This window comes from Drosophila yakuba, chromosome 2R (genome assembly GCF_016746365.2).
Source record: "Drosophila yakuba strain Tai18E2 chromosome 2R, Prin_Dyak_Tai18E2_2.1, whole genome shotgun sequence".
In the NCBI taxonomy this organism is placed as follows: domain Eukaryota; kingdom Metazoa; phylum Arthropoda; class Insecta; order Diptera; family Drosophilidae; genus Drosophila; species Drosophila yakuba.
In genome coordinates, this window is record NC_052528.2 from 6422779 (window position 1) to 6438362 (window position 15584).

General features: G+C 38.7%; 1 protein-coding gene across 2 annotated transcripts in view; it reads left to right on the forward strand.

The window, feature by feature from the left end:
* Positions 1-1702: 1702 nt before the first annotated feature.
* The window catches only part of LOC6529478, a 71520-nt gene continuing 57638 nt past the window's right edge, over positions 1703-15584 (forward strand). The window contains exons 1-2 of one of the 2 annotated variants that reach the window (XM_015196884.3): positions 1703-2095; positions 10683-10789. In XM_015196884.3, the coding sequence (XP_015052370.1) occupies positions 10735-10789 (55 nt within the window). In that variant the 5' untranslated portion in view covers positions 1703-2095; positions 10683-10734. The remainder of the gene's footprint in view (positions 2096-10682; positions 10790-15584) is intronic. The other variant, XM_002090444.4, reaches the window with a different exon arrangement.

A 15584-nucleotide genomic window follows, 5' to 3' on the forward strand; every position in this document is an offset into this window, starting at 1 on the left:
TACTGGCTGGTTATCTGAAATAACCCATAAGGTCTACCTGTTTATCAGCACAAATATTTTGTCGATCATGTTTATGCTTGATCGATTGTACTTGTGGCACGATTTCCTTGTCTTGAAGAAATGTGTCAACTTTTCATAGATTTCCTTTCCAGATGTACATATATGACTATTGTGAAATTAAAAATAATATATATTTAATATAATATAATAATAATAATAATAATGTATAACATATATTTAAATCAAGAATACTGCCTATATAGTTTAACATTCGCTTACAACTTGTTTTAGTTTCAGGAGCATAACATATTTCAGTATATGGCTATCTGAATTTTTTATTAGCAGCCTATACTCTAAGATTCATCATAGTCAATCGTATCATAATTCACTGCGTTCACACACCCGTCCTCGAAGTAGTTAGTAGGTAGATATAATAACGGAAACTGTCAACAGGCTGGTTTAAGTGCCAACTTTACTGGTTTATTTGCTAGCTTAGTAGCCAACCACGCACGTTTTGTCGGCACTTTAATTGAAAATATAAAGCCGTAAAATAGAAAATCAGCTTTTGTAGTAGTATAGTGGAATTCAGATTAAAAGAAAGTTAACATTTTAAAAATTGGAACTGTTCTGGCCGATGAAGCAGTACTGTATTCCAACTTAAAAAATAGTACAAATCGTTTTCGAAATTTGTTTTGTTTTTAGTATAAATACTTATATACATGTAAACTATTTGTATTTGCTTAGTCAATTATGAATCCACTTTTAATTAAACTCGAATTTGTTTAATTAGTAAAATCAATTGTACCAAGTTCCTTTCCCTTTTTGAATACAATCAGGAAAAAAAAAGGAATTGAATAATAAAAACAAGAGAGAACGCTATAGTCGAGTTCCCCGACTATCTGATACCCGTTACTCAGCTAGTGGAAGGGAGAAGGAGAGTCTTAAACACAGTTTTTGGCGGTTTGTAGGCGTTATAGTGGGCGTGGCAGAAAGTTTTTTGGCAAATCGATAGAATTTTACAAGACTTATAAAAAAATGAAAACATATCAAAACATTTTTCAAAAGTGTGGGAGTAGCAGCTTTGGGCGGTTTGTGGGCGTTAGAGTGGGCGTGGCAAAAAGTTTTTTGGCAAATCGATAGAAATTTGCAAGACCAATACAAAAATGAAAAAATTTCAAAACATTTTTCAAAGGTGTGGGCGTAGCAGCTTTGCGCGGTTTGTGGGCGTTAGAGTGGGCGTGGCAAAAAGTTTTTTGACAAATCGACAGACAGACGGACAGACGGACATGGTCATATCGACTCGGCTATTGGTCCTGATCAAGAATATATATACTTTATATGGTCGGAAACGCTTCCTTCTGCCTGTTACATACTTTTCAACGAATCTAGTATACCCTTTTACTCTACGAGTAACGGGTATAACAACATTTTAAGATGATTTCGTTGTTTTTCTGCCTAGTTTGATCGAAGCCCGAACTTTTTCATTCGAACACTTTGCATGTTTCTGTTTGATTCCCCTCTTCAAACACTTTGCATCGAACTCACGCTGTTAGAACACTGCTAAGCGGTATAAGACTGAGGTTACACATAAAATCCGCAGGAGGGCGCTACTTCGTGAGCTGTCGTCGCCACTTCGGTTCCAAGGCACGAACGTTTTCGGCTGGACACGAAAAACGGGACGCGAATGTATCTGAAAGATACGTTTAGTCTATTTCGACGCGAGCATTGTAACGGATCGCAGGTCACGGACGCTTGGATTAACGGAACTGTAGCCCTCAGTGTCATCTGTGTGTGAGAGTGCGTGAGAGTGTGACCGGTCAACAAAAAAATTTATATACAAAGGAGATAAACCCCACAAAACCCCCAAAAACCGCCACTCGTGCATGAGTGGTTCGAAAAGTGCATAAGTGTAACAGTTGGAAATTTAAAAAAATCTCTCCCGATATGATTTCAAGCGAAATATGATCGAAAGCAGCTGATAAACAGCGGGAAAACAGCAGAAAACCAAAACCAAGTGATCGAGATAAAGGTGTCTAACTGAATCGGTTACTTGAAAAGGGAGAAAAATCAGAGGCTTTCTAAAAAGTCATAAAAAGTAAGTGCAGCACGACCAAATGAAACAATAACAATTTCGGAATGTCAAAATATTTATGCAAAATGTAAAATGAGTGAAAAATAAAGAAGTTTTGTGCAAATACACAAATATTTTCCTACTAAGATAAACAATAATACCCACAATCGGGGTGACTGCCACGCCTCCTCAAGCTACCGGCCATCTCCACCTCAGAGACTATCCTTTTTGCACTCCTTTTTTTGGATCAGCAAATGGATCCGAATCATTTTTTGTGGGTTTTGCCTTTGCTTTGTTTGTTTGGCCGTAAGCGCGCGAGATTTTCCACACAGTTTTTTCTACTATGTTTTTGGCATATTTGTTTATGCGTTCAGCCAGTTTTGCTTCGCCTGTGGGCGCAGTGGAAAATGGGTTTAAAATTGGCAAAACCTTGGCGGGAATATATCAAGCAACTGTCAATGGATTTGAATAAATTTAAAACTGTTCAAGTTATTTAATCTCAGCGGAAGATTAAGATTGTTGCCCAAATCAGAAGTTAAGCTTACATTTAATAAACTGATTAGAACAATTTGTTTATATTGGTGATAAGCAAAGGCTTTGTTGATCAAAGGAGGAGGAAATTTATATGGTTTTTAAAATAACACAATTGTATTTGCTTAGGGTTAACGTTATGGATTAAAGTGGTAATATTAATTAATATACCTATTTACCTCATATTTTACCTCATAGATACTAACTTAAAAACTAAATTAAGTCAAGATACTTGAAAATATTGGAATATCAAAATTAAGAATTTACCTGCAATACTTAGCCCCACCAAGTTATCTACGCTGTTCCTAAGGATTTAATATCTAATAGATTTCCGAAGGGGGATCATAAGATCGTGCACTAAAATTATTCAAAGATCGCCAGCGAAAATGGGGCTTAGTCCTCAGATGTTGATTACTCTTCGCTTGGCATTCATTTAAATGCAGTTATTGACCTTTTCGTAAGTTAAACAAATCCAAAATTTGTAAAACACTCTGCTTAAGAGGGAATATGTCAAATGAGTCTCCAACGCCAAAGACTAAGAAAACACCAAGGTTCGTGCCCTATTAGCCCCCAATAAAAATTAATTCAGGTTAAAGACAGGCGAAAATCCCGCCAAAAGACATAAATCTTCGAACAGGCCGCAAAGTCAAATGAAAATAGCACAAACAGAAATATTTTCATTAAGAGTGTGGAAAATATTCACCAGGGTAAGGGAGCCGGCAGAAGGGAGAATCAACATACATCAATCTGTCAGTGGGGCCTGTCAGCTGTTTTAAGCACCCACAAAGTGCTGTTGCCTCCAAAATACGAAAAGAAGAAAAAAATAAGAAGTTGGAGACGCCGGGCAGACATTCAATAAAGATTGAACCCGAGGAAGATAAAGCAGAGCGGTGAAAAACCCCAAATGTAAATGTGAAATTTTCGAAATGCATTTTTCGTGAGGAGCCCCCATAAAAAATTTGTGTACTTGTACTCCCGCTTGTTTTTTTGCTTATTGAGTAAAGTTTTCCTTTGTATTTATTATGTTTTCCCTTTCTTGCTTAGCCACGCGCAAAACGTGCGCCAATCAATTCCAAACAGAACCCAAGCAAAACATAGACAAAATCGAAGACAAAAAACCTTAACCGTGTGAACATTTTTCCACTCCCACGGCAAACAAATTAAAGCAAAGTTGAGAGAAGAAGAGCCCGTCAAAGTCGTGTTAAAATTAGAGACAAAAGCAATTTGTCTTTGTGCAATACTTATACTCGAAGATGTATCTTGCAGATACATTTACATCTGAGCGGAGAGTCGATGGTCTATTAAGCGAACGTGTTGATTGATTTTTATTTTCGGGCATTACACACAAATCGACACAGGGCTCGAAAACTCTCTGTTCCCATTCCCATTGCGGTTTTTTTTAATGAAAATTCAACGCCGCTTTCCGCTTGTAAACTCGAATAGAGGTGGGGAAAGGGCCTGCTAAATCATTCAACACTTGAGGGTTTGCTCTCCAGTTGATTCTATTAATTACGGAACCGTACTCGAAAGTGGGTCTGTATCGACTGCCATGGAAATCGATGACTTATTAAGGAGTATCGTCTCAATGGGAATATTTTTAAGGCCGTAAATTAGGGATGTGAGCCTAGAAAAGTTTATTCAAATAGAATAAATAAAAATGTAGGCACATATAAATGTATATGCATAGTCAAAGATATATGTATTTAGTCAAGTAACTAGAAGAAAAATAATTCGAAATTGTTTAGTTGATATACAAAGAGTATAATTAATTTTGTTTGGAGATATATAGCAAAATAAATAATAATTAACTACAAAACGATAGCTACGTTTTCGGCTGTTGCCAATCCCAAGTACATCTTCGCACTATTTCACTGACAATTTGAGCCCATCCTGCATAAAAGTAGTCGTAGCTCTCCGCAATACTTTCCCCATTTTGCACTCCCCGTCTGCACACTTTTTGTCATCACCTTGGCAAATAGATTTCGGTGTCGGAAGAGCACTTAGAAAACTGCTTTGCTGCTGCTTCCACTGGTTGCTACTGCCACTTGCCAGACCGAAAATTGATTGATTTTATTTGCACGAAATGGGGGAAAAAGAAAACGTTAACCAACTCCTTCTCTGCGTTTTCTTCCCCCGAAAATTTCGTCGCGTTTGTGGTTCGTAAAAGAGGAACAAAGTTTGGTGAGGTGTCTGTAACTGACATTTTGTGGCCAACTCATTTGCACAGTTTAAATTTTGGGCTTCCCCCTGTCAGCTAGCTGAAGCTATAGAAAATACGCAATTTTTTCGACGTCAGAATGGGAACCTCTGCCCCAAAAGCCAAACTCCAACTGTGCTTGTCTGGCCAAAGATAAAGGTATATTCCTCACTGAGTTATGGGATGAAAATTGCTTTATATTTCCTCTAACCCCGTTTTGCTGCGGTTTTTCGTATGCATTATCGATGGGTTTTTCATTTGCAGGAAAAATCACCTAAAAGCAATCGGCATAGTTGTGACTCGGTTTTCACTACGTATTTCCAGGATGCAGCTGAAAGAAGCAAAATTGTCATGAATAAATGATGGCCAAGGCGATGACGATGACGGTTGTGTTACGGGCCAAAATTGTACAAAGTAAAATCCTATTTTCTCTGCCCTGTATTCCATTTTTCTGCAAATTTATGGCATATTCCCAATTGAGATGGCCTGGGCCAAAGTTAAATAAAACCATTGTTTCTGCTTCTTCGGTAAAATTTGTTTGGAAATGACTCCTGCTCTCGGATGTCTCACAATTAATTTGAGCCCTCTGCTCTCTATGGAAATCTGTTATAGAATTTATTAAAAATATCCAATTTGAAAATGTAATAATACATTTATGCATAAAGTGGGCGGTCCGGAATTGATTGAAAATGTCTTATTCTTTTTTTAATTTTTACCTTTTTTAAATAAAAGAAGGGAGTGAGATTGAATTGACATTAAATGTTATGCCTTTTAGACTTTAAGTACTTAGCAGAGTACGCATTGTTTTAGGTGTTTGAATTATTGATAGGCAAACAATGTCTAAAACAAAGTAATCCATTTCATGTAAAGAGAGGTAAAAAGTTAAAAGTATTATTTGCGTAATGCCAGAAAATAATATTGATTTTAAGTCCCAATCTGTATGCAAAACATAACTGAAATCAAACAATGAACGTCAGCAAATGTTATGAAACAAATGGGGAATTGTGTATTTATATATAGCGAATTTACAAATGGGAAAATATTTATATGGCCCAGAAAAAACTTTTGCATTCGCCAATTGATTGACAGTCAAATTAGCGGCAAACAAATGGCGAGAAGCCAAGGCAAATAATTTTAAAATTCATGCGATATATATGTGGAGAGATGACACATATACACTGTGCGCATATATGGCATATCAATCAAATAAATTATGGCATTGTGTAAGGCAAATTATGGCAAATGGACGATCCACTAGATGCAAATCAATATGTGCAGCAGGCAATCATTCAACTCGTTCGCTCGTCAGTCAATCAAGCGCTGGCCATTAGAGGAGGCAAAAGTTTGGTGAAAGGGGGGGATTTTTCCAACAGCCTCAAGTGGCTTCTACGGCCATAAACAAGTGCCAGTGAAAACTCTTTTCGTTTTTCGATTGTTTTTTACTTTTTTTTGAATTGGCGCCGGCGTCGTTGCAACCTAATTTCCCATTTATCGAACACTTTTCGGAACTGGCGCTATGGCAAATATGGCAATCATATGCTGCTACTATCGAATTGAATGTTTACATGGTGGGTGGTGAAAAGGGGGCGGGGCAAAGGAGAGGCACACGCATCATCACTCATACGTCACGTTGTCTGCCTTGTATATCAATTCGGGTGGGCTGACGGAGGAGCTCCCAATAAAAGATACAAATCGAACGAACGGTCGACAAACGAATTGGAAATGCTCTGGGTTTGAAATTAGCAGGCAATTAAAATTGCTATATTGAACTATAAACAATGTGTAAAGTGACATTTATTGGCTAGTTTTAATTATATGCAATTTGGTATCACAAAGGCAAGGTTTTTTTGACTCAAAGTTCATACAATAAGTGCAATTTAAAATATAAATGAATAGATTTTTTATAAACTTACCTTTGTTTACTTATCGTAATTATGTATTTATAAAATATCTGCATTGTTATAATTTAAATATTTATATAATATAATAATATGTAATAAATGAAAACATTGCATTAATTTCAAATTAGATAGGTAATTTAAACTGTTAAAGATGTTTTGTTTTACATATTAACATGGAAATAAGCGATGTAAATAAGCTTAGTAAAACAAAACACACCCAGAACAACTCGTATCACAAAGGGTATTCCACAGATCCCGCTTCTGGGTGAGGCATCTGAAAGTACGTGCCGCATGCCTCATGTTTCATTCCTTATGCGCCATGCCTCGTGGCTCAATTCAATTGCAGCCCAATTGACGTTTGCATAAATATTCCCTTTCGACTCAGTTTCGCCTTTTTTATGGCCGCCTCTCGCCCAGAGTTCGCACAGTTTATAAATTCTGTAAGTTTGCCCCTGCCACTGCGCGTTTTTTGTTTAATGCTGCCTGTTGATTTTTTATGGCACTCGATGCGTGTTGCTCTTTAGCACAAAATAAACAAATTAAGGAGCGCAAACTGCAGCTTTTGCTGTTTATAAGTTCCGATTCTCTATGGCGCTGATTTTGTTGTTTTCAGTTTATTGGTCGAGCGGAGATTTCTCAAATCTTGCCGAAGGGGGATTCTTGCCCGGGTTGTTTATGAAGTTTTGAAATCGATTTGGCAACACAGCAAGTGGCCCGCCCACACCATCATAATAAATTCTAAAAACACATTCCTCTTTATTTGGTCTCGCAATGGAATTCTAGCATTTCCCTATCAATATAAATATATTTTGGTATTTATGGCACGGACTTATTAATTAATTCCTTTCATCATAATTATGTTGGGTTTTATTTGGGCAATTTGATCTGCCTTCAATCAAGTCAAGTGCCTCAGTGGGTGAATCGAATTAAGTGCTGCTGTTGTGGGTTAATTTTCATTAGCCCATAGAAGCTGATTTGTTGCAAATTATAAAAATGATTTTTTTAAGGAATTTTATGATTACAGTTTAAGTGTGTACCACGATAAATTAGCAAGATAAATATATGTTATTAACAAAAGCGTATTCAATTTAACAGTATTCTAACAAGATTTTGACCTTTAGCAAGGAATAACTTCAAATAATTACAACCGTAATCTAGTGTAGTAGTTGTGCTTTATTTCGTTTGGTAATTTGAACATTATTCGTTATCCCCACATTATCAGCCGCTTGGCCGAGAACCAAAATTCAATTACCTTCATTCGCCCTGGGGCCATAAAATTGTAACCTGAGCTAAAGAAGCTCGGAAAATGTGAGATGGGCGGGGGAAAACCGAGAAAAACAAAGCATTTTGGCATATGCTAGACTTTCATTTTAAAGTGGGCGTATATTGGAAGACTCAATCACTCAAAATGGATCGGTAATTGATAACTTTTCAATTTTCCACAGCCAAGGGCAAAACGGCAGGGGTGGAGATTCTGGTAACTTTTCATTTTCCATAGAATTTTCACACATTTCTGTTGCAAAGGTCTCGGATCTGGTGAATACCTCAATAAGGAAAAAACGAAAGTATTCAAGTATGATTCTATTTTCCGACTTGCAGCGCTTTTCCTTTTGTCTCATTTCGAACTTTGACCGTAATGACCATTTGTCAGAATGAAATGTATATGTTTCCGTTTTTTCTGCCCTAAAATGAGTTTCCATTGTTTAAAGATTTTTCATTGACTTTCGTCTGTAAACTTTATAATAATGTAAATTATGGTGCAAACCGAAAAGCACGTGAGTGTCGCAAAGTTCAAGATTTTGTTTTTTGTGATTAGACTTCTGTTCCAGTTAACTGAAAAAAATATAAAGACAAATTGATTCATTTTACCATCCTATTTTTGTACTAGCGAACATAGAAATTTATAAAAATAAATATGATTCATAGGAAATAAACTAAAATAGTAAATTCTTAACTAGTCAAACTTAAAAGTTTTCATCAAATAAATGAACAAATACACGTGTGTAAATTGTGTATGTTATTCCAAACCACCTACGAATAAGAATCTAACCTCGACATTTACCAACACTTGAGGTCACCAAGGACTCATCTGGGTAAGGGTATTGCTGACAGGGTGACATACAAGCACCACTCCCAACTGGAGCCACCTAAACCACCTGAACCACCGGAGGAAACCCAACAACAGGCTGGGGAGTGGTCTCAGTCACTTGCGACAGTATCGCATTTGCGTTAAAATTAGTTTGCCAGCAACTGAAAAAAGATATATGAAAACAGGAGCGAAATGCGGAGGGAAAATGAGACGTGTGTGACTATGTTAGGGCTCGGTTTTGTACACCTGTCTAGGGGGGGCGGGAAGTTCACCTGCCCAAGGGGGCGGGGCGGTTGCCCATGGCAGTGGGTCTTTGCCGACTTGTTTACGGTGGCAGCGAACAGATACAAAGGAAGCGGATAAAGGGAGCCCAGATAGAAGGATACAAAAGATACACGGACATGCAAGTCACATTACAGTCCGGGTAGCCAGAGTCTAGTTGGGTGGAATTGCCCAAGCTTACATCTGCATGCAAACACTTTTCTGACAGCCATTCGAGGCTCTAATTTATTTGATTTTATTCTATTCGCACCATAAATGTCTTTTGCATTTGTCAATCAAAAAGTTTTACTGACCCACATGAGATTTATATATAAAACTTGGTGTCACAGATTTTAGGTATCATGTTGGGAGCACATGACACATTGCAACGAATTTAAAGATATAGATAGGATGCCTGCATAAAGTCTAATAAATTGTACAAGAGCGTGTTATTTTTTGAATTGATAACCAAATCAATTTATAGTTAAATGTTGAAGAAGCTTAGATTTGAATCGCAAAGTCATTATATTTAAAAAAAAAGCGATTGTTTTGCAAATTTTAAACTCAACTAGGAAAATGATAGAAATATTCGATCTGCTTATGAACAATTAGTACACATTTTCTGAAATAAAATGAAGGCCGTGAACAAATAAGTTTTATTAAACCAAACATGTTTTCAAGAAACGTGGTTACGCATTTTTCCGTTAAAGCCTTTTTAAGATTACAAGGCCAACCAATCCCGAAGTGACATCATCCCATCGATGGACTTAACATGCATGATCCACTTAAGCCCATCTTATACGTCACTCAATCAGGGGATTCATTCATCTGGTGCCTGCTATACAGCCAATTGATCAGTCCTCGCCTTTGCCCAGCAAGACCTTCAATTATCTATCAATTAGAGTCACAGAAGAAGACGAGGAAAAGGGAAAGCCAAGCCTTTCCATTTAGAACGGAAATTATTCATGACTTCCATGGAAAACCGAAAAACAAAGAGACCAGAGGAGCACAGAAAAAATCAAATTCGAGAAGAAAGCAAAGAAGATAAATGACCAACAATTAGTCACACCTACGATGACAATCATCGAGCGATTGGAAAAGGGGAACTGTGGGGCGAATGTGGGCTTACCAATGGCTCTAAATCGAATTCAAATTCCCCCTGTTCCTGGGTCAGACAATGGCCACAGTAATGAAAATTTAGCAGGCCCAAAACACAAAACCAAGCTTAATTGCTACGGGGAGAGGGAAAACGAACCAAAGGCCCTTGGCCCCCAAAAGTGCATGTGTAGTTTTGATTAGCGTCAGGTGGCGTGCCAATCGGCAATTTGTGGCCCGCCCCTCAGGAAAATGACATTTGAATGATGACAGTGAACCGGTGACTGGTAACAGCTAACAGGTAATGGAACAGGTAACTGATCACAGGTGACATCTGGCGTTCTTCCGCACTTGTTTTTCCAGGGTTGGGCCCCATTCTCGAACCCTCTATACCGATATGTCTCTATTATGCAGACCAAACAATCAAACAAATTGCCGCCTTCTGTTCCGTCGCTCATAGTGACTGACTCACGGGTGCGTCTGCAGCTATAAATAATTATTTACATATTCATTGTTTTTCATCTTCTACCGTTGCAGATATCAGAAGGAGCAGGAAGCCATTCGAAACATAAATCCGACAACAATCAACATGTTTGGCAATCTCAATTTGCTGGTCGCTCTGTTTTTCATCGGCACGCTGAAAGGTGAGTTAAATCAACGCGTTTCTTTTATCGCTATACTAAAAAAATGGGGTTTTTAAATAATTCCACATATCTCCAAAAAAAGTGGGAAAATCATTTTAAAGAACTAAGTTAGGTAGGAACTCGCGACATATGGCAAATACACGTAACTTATTTTTCGACTACTACTACTTACCTACTACTACTTACTTACTGCTACTACTTTTGCTGATATTTACCAAATAGTTAACCTGATATATCCATCCCACTGGCCGCCCAATAAATCAAAAAATTTCCAGCCTGTATTCAAATTCAAAAAAGCACTCAACTCCGTGACCAAATGTTAGCCAATTATGCAGACTTCATTTGTCAACGTTTTGGCGAGTATTCAAATATGAAATTTCACACTCGGCCTGACATTTCCCCGCCATCCCCTCTCAGCATCGTTCATGGGCGGATTCGAGGGGGGTGTCGGTGACCGCAACTCTGGCGCCGGCTCCATGGCGTGCCTCATAAATTAATTTACACTTGAAACTGGCCAAGCCAAACAACAACAAAAACTGCAATAACAACACAAAAAATAAAAGTGTTTTGTTGCCCCACCAACAACAACGAAATCAACAACAGTGGCGAAACTGAATGCCCAGAACCACCCACGATGGGTCGGAATTGCAAAATTGCAGTTGGGAATTGGCAACGGGAATTGGGTGTCTTGAATGGGGACGTTACTAAGAGTTCGAGTACACTGAAATCGATCAAAGTGAAGATATTAAATTAAGGCTTCTTTCCGTTCAATAGTTTCAAATTAATTTTTTATGCGAAACATAACGAAATCACGATTTTTCGCTAAAGTAGACCAGTAGTACATAGATGACTACTACTGTCGAAATCCTTTCCTATTCTATATATAACTCTATATTCAAAATAAATTAATATTAGTTCATAGTCAAAGTATACCCATGCGAATACTTGTTATTTTCATAAATTTTATCTAAAGTTACAAACACTTTGGATTTTGCTAGCTTAAATTGATATTTAATAGCACCCATGGAGCTGTTCACCATTGGGGGCCGAATTAAGCAAAAGTTCTGAGGGAGTTTTTGTTTTTTGGCGCAAAAAGCCATAGGACCCCCTTCATAAATCCCCCACCACCGCCACTGCGGTCATTATCATCTTGAGTGGGCAACGGGAGCCACGAGTCTGTTTAATTGAAATCGACGCCGGCTGCGCTTACTTTCTTCGCACATGAATTTGTTTATTAACAATTCCCTAAAAAAGCGATAAAGAAGCTGCGTTTTTGGGGCAAAGCGGGGCGAAACAAAGAAGTAGAATGCCCAGGGATTCTGGGTAAATTGCTCTGCGACGGCACTTTGTCGTCTGTCGTAATAATTCCGTTGCAATTGAAATAAATTAAATTGCATGCGGAGCCATTGTCAGCGATGTCGCCTGTTTTCCTCCGTTATTTGTGTGCGCTTTTGTCAAGCGGAATTGTCAGTGGGTACTGTATTCAGCACCACCGACCCACCCAAGCCACCCAAGCCACCCAATCCAGTCAACCCTCCCAAAAACACCCAACTATCCGACCTTCCGACCCTAGATGGTGCACATGCATACCACCATCACGAATGCAGATGCATAAACCGCAGCGGCCCAAACCAAAACCCCGGCAAAGTCATCACATCGCTCGTGATGCGCACATGTCACTGCGGCATTTGTTTAATTAACAAAAACGCTCGTGTTCCTGCCCCTCGGACCATGCCCCTGCCCCTCGACTTCAACTGCATCTCTGTGGATTGTGGGTGCTAAGTGGTGACCCCGACCAACTTCCCGACCCATCCGTTTGGGAGCCGAAAAAGCCTTGCGGTTGTCAGTCATCGTTTGTCTTTGTAATTTGTGCCCTGATGAGTTATACTTTTGAGTGCGTATTCTTCTGTCCGTCCCACTGTCCGTCCTGACTGATTAATGTGATGGGTGTGTTTGTGAGTGTGTGTGTGGATCATGAGCTCCGCGGGTAGTGGAAACTTTAGCTGATGAAATTTTGAGAATTTTCAGTGCGCCGCAGGAGCAAGTGAAACCATGATTGGATGATGAGAGTGAAAGTATAATGTGGAGCGAAAGAAAACGCATATACTAGTATATTAAAATGACTCAGTGACTGACAAATTACTTCATTTGAGTGGATATGGTGGGTCCTAAGTAGAGTTTAAAATAATAGAGTTCAACAGATGAAAAGAGAAGACGAGTTTTCAACTGCGTTCACCTGATTATCCACCAATAAAAACTGCAACCCAAGAGCACTTCCAATAAACACGACACCTTCGGTTAGTTTTAATTCCTTCGATCTTATTGACACTAAACACTTGGAAACAATTTTGCCAGCCACAAATCTAGACTAAGCATAAAGGTTGCCCCAAACAAAACTTTCTCAATAAAATGTTGAAAGAAAGTTAAACCGAAGTGACAACCACAACACGAAAACATTTCAACTCCGGGGAAGAAAATAAAATTGAAAAAGCCAAGCTGGAAGCTGCTGATGACATTTTCCAAAGAAGGAGGAAACATAGGGAAACATTAATCATTTAATTTGATAAGCCATAAACGAAGTCGCCGATAATCTTCCTACGTGTCCCATTGCAAGCAAGGGAAAATATTCCACACTTTTCGAAGGGGGTTGGCTTCGATTTGGAACCGAAGTTGGTGGGGCTTTGGCTCTGCCAGTGACGCATTGCATGCTATTTCAATTGATTACGCCACGCTCGAGGGCCAGCTAAAAAAGATGAGAGGCAGGCCCTGGAGGAAAACTACTTTTGGCTTTCACTTCACTTGCAGACAATCGAGGGTTGGCCAAACTTGTCGCATGAAAATGCAATTCAATTGATTTATGTGCTCGATGCAATTACTTGAGAGGAAGTTCTGGCTGCGTGCCGGGTGCCAATAAAAATCCAAGCTGCCCCTGCAACTGACAGCCGCATAAATTGCCGCCCATTCCAGCGGAAAGCCAAACAGAAAACTCAGCCACATCTACATCCACCCGATTTCTTGGGCGATGGCAACCCTGAACACCTTGTCACTAGGTGTGAAAAGTGCTCCTCGGTGCCCAGCCACGCCCACCGCACCGAAAATAATCAATGGGCGTAACGGTAGCGGGCCAATTAAATTTATCGCCAACTCTTTTGTGCCTGCAAAATTGTTTTTAATTGTCCTTGGCAATTAAATACACGCCCAGCCGCCTTAGTCCTTGCCCTGGCCGTGCCTTGCCCTCCCTCGCACCCTCCTCACAGAAATTAATCGAGTCGTGTGCCCAGATAAACACAAATTTAAAGCGGATAAACCCAAGGGGGTTTTTGTGGTTTCTGGGCGGTTGGGGGTATTGAGTGTGCGGAAAGGGTGGCGTAACCAGGACTAGGGTTGGCAAATTAAACACGGGGGAGGATCTTGAAGAAAGTGCTTTATCGCCTGGAAGCTTTTAAAAAAGCCACATTTTAAGTATGCTCTTAAAACATATTTTTAATACCTCCGAGCAACATTTTTTGAAACTGAAATCCAATAAAATTGGGTAATAATTATGTGCTTCCCGAGATTAAAACTTTGACAAACGTCAGCAATAAAAATCTATAATCGTCCGACACAATTCATCAACTTCGAATGAGTTATTGGACACTTTTATGACACTTTTATTAGTAAACATATCAGTAGAACATAGACTAGAATATTAAAATTTATGAAATAATAGAAAAAACTAATCATTTCATTTGACTTCTATTTTTAAAGCTTAAATGATCGAGACTTCAATAATAATTAGGTATTTTATAATATCTAAGCTCCCATATCCTAATCTTTAAAGACACCCCTAAAATTCCATAAAAATCCCTATCAATTCAACTCAATTCTTGGCTTCTAGCTTGGGAATTTGGCTTCATGCAAATGAATGATTTTGATGAGCCTGGATAAAAAGGATGAGAAAATACCTGAAGCTGCTTCGGCTGCATCAGCCCGCAGCCGAAACCAATGAAAACTTCTTTATCCCTTTACCTTCAATTTTCCCACTGACATTGCTTTTTTATCCTTGTGTCCCCCCGTCCGAAGAGTAGTGCTTAAAAGATGCAAAGTAACTGCTGTCCTGGACCAATGCTGCCACATCTTGAGGCACTTTTTGAGCCACTTGCAGCCATTCGAGCTTCCTATTTTCCTCATTTTTTCGTCATGTTTTCCCCCGCAGTTTTCTCTTTACTAAGGAAAATCCACAAAATCGACATAATGAAATTTTATCTCGGCTCTGTTTTTTTTCTTCTCTGACTCTACTCCATCTGCTGCTGGTCTTCTTATATCATCTATATTGAAGTACTTCTCTTTTGGTTGTCCATGATTTTTAAAATCATTGACAAAACTTCACGGGAATAGAATAGTTTCCGAATTGAAGCACCTTTAAAACGTACTTTTAGAAATGTCTTTTTTTCTTTTACAATTTTACAACAATCAGTGCTTTTTAGAGTGCGACCGATTTCGATTTCGGTTTATGTTTGCATCTACAAATCTTAGAGCCGAAGCCATAAATCAAAAGTTTGTTCTATATTTTTTGTAATCTGTTATCTATAGCTCCACACTCGTTCCGCTTATCAAAAAATACCCCGCGCTCTGGTCGCCCAATTTTTACTCGCACATTTTATTCAAATGCAACGTGTTGCATTTTTTAAGCCTGCACATCGCTCATAACTTTTCTCTGTCCAGTTACTATTTTCCCCACTCCCTTGGCTTTTCTGGTTGTGTTTTCTGGTCTGGTTTAGAAAAAGCAAACACCGGTTGGGTTATGGAAAAAATT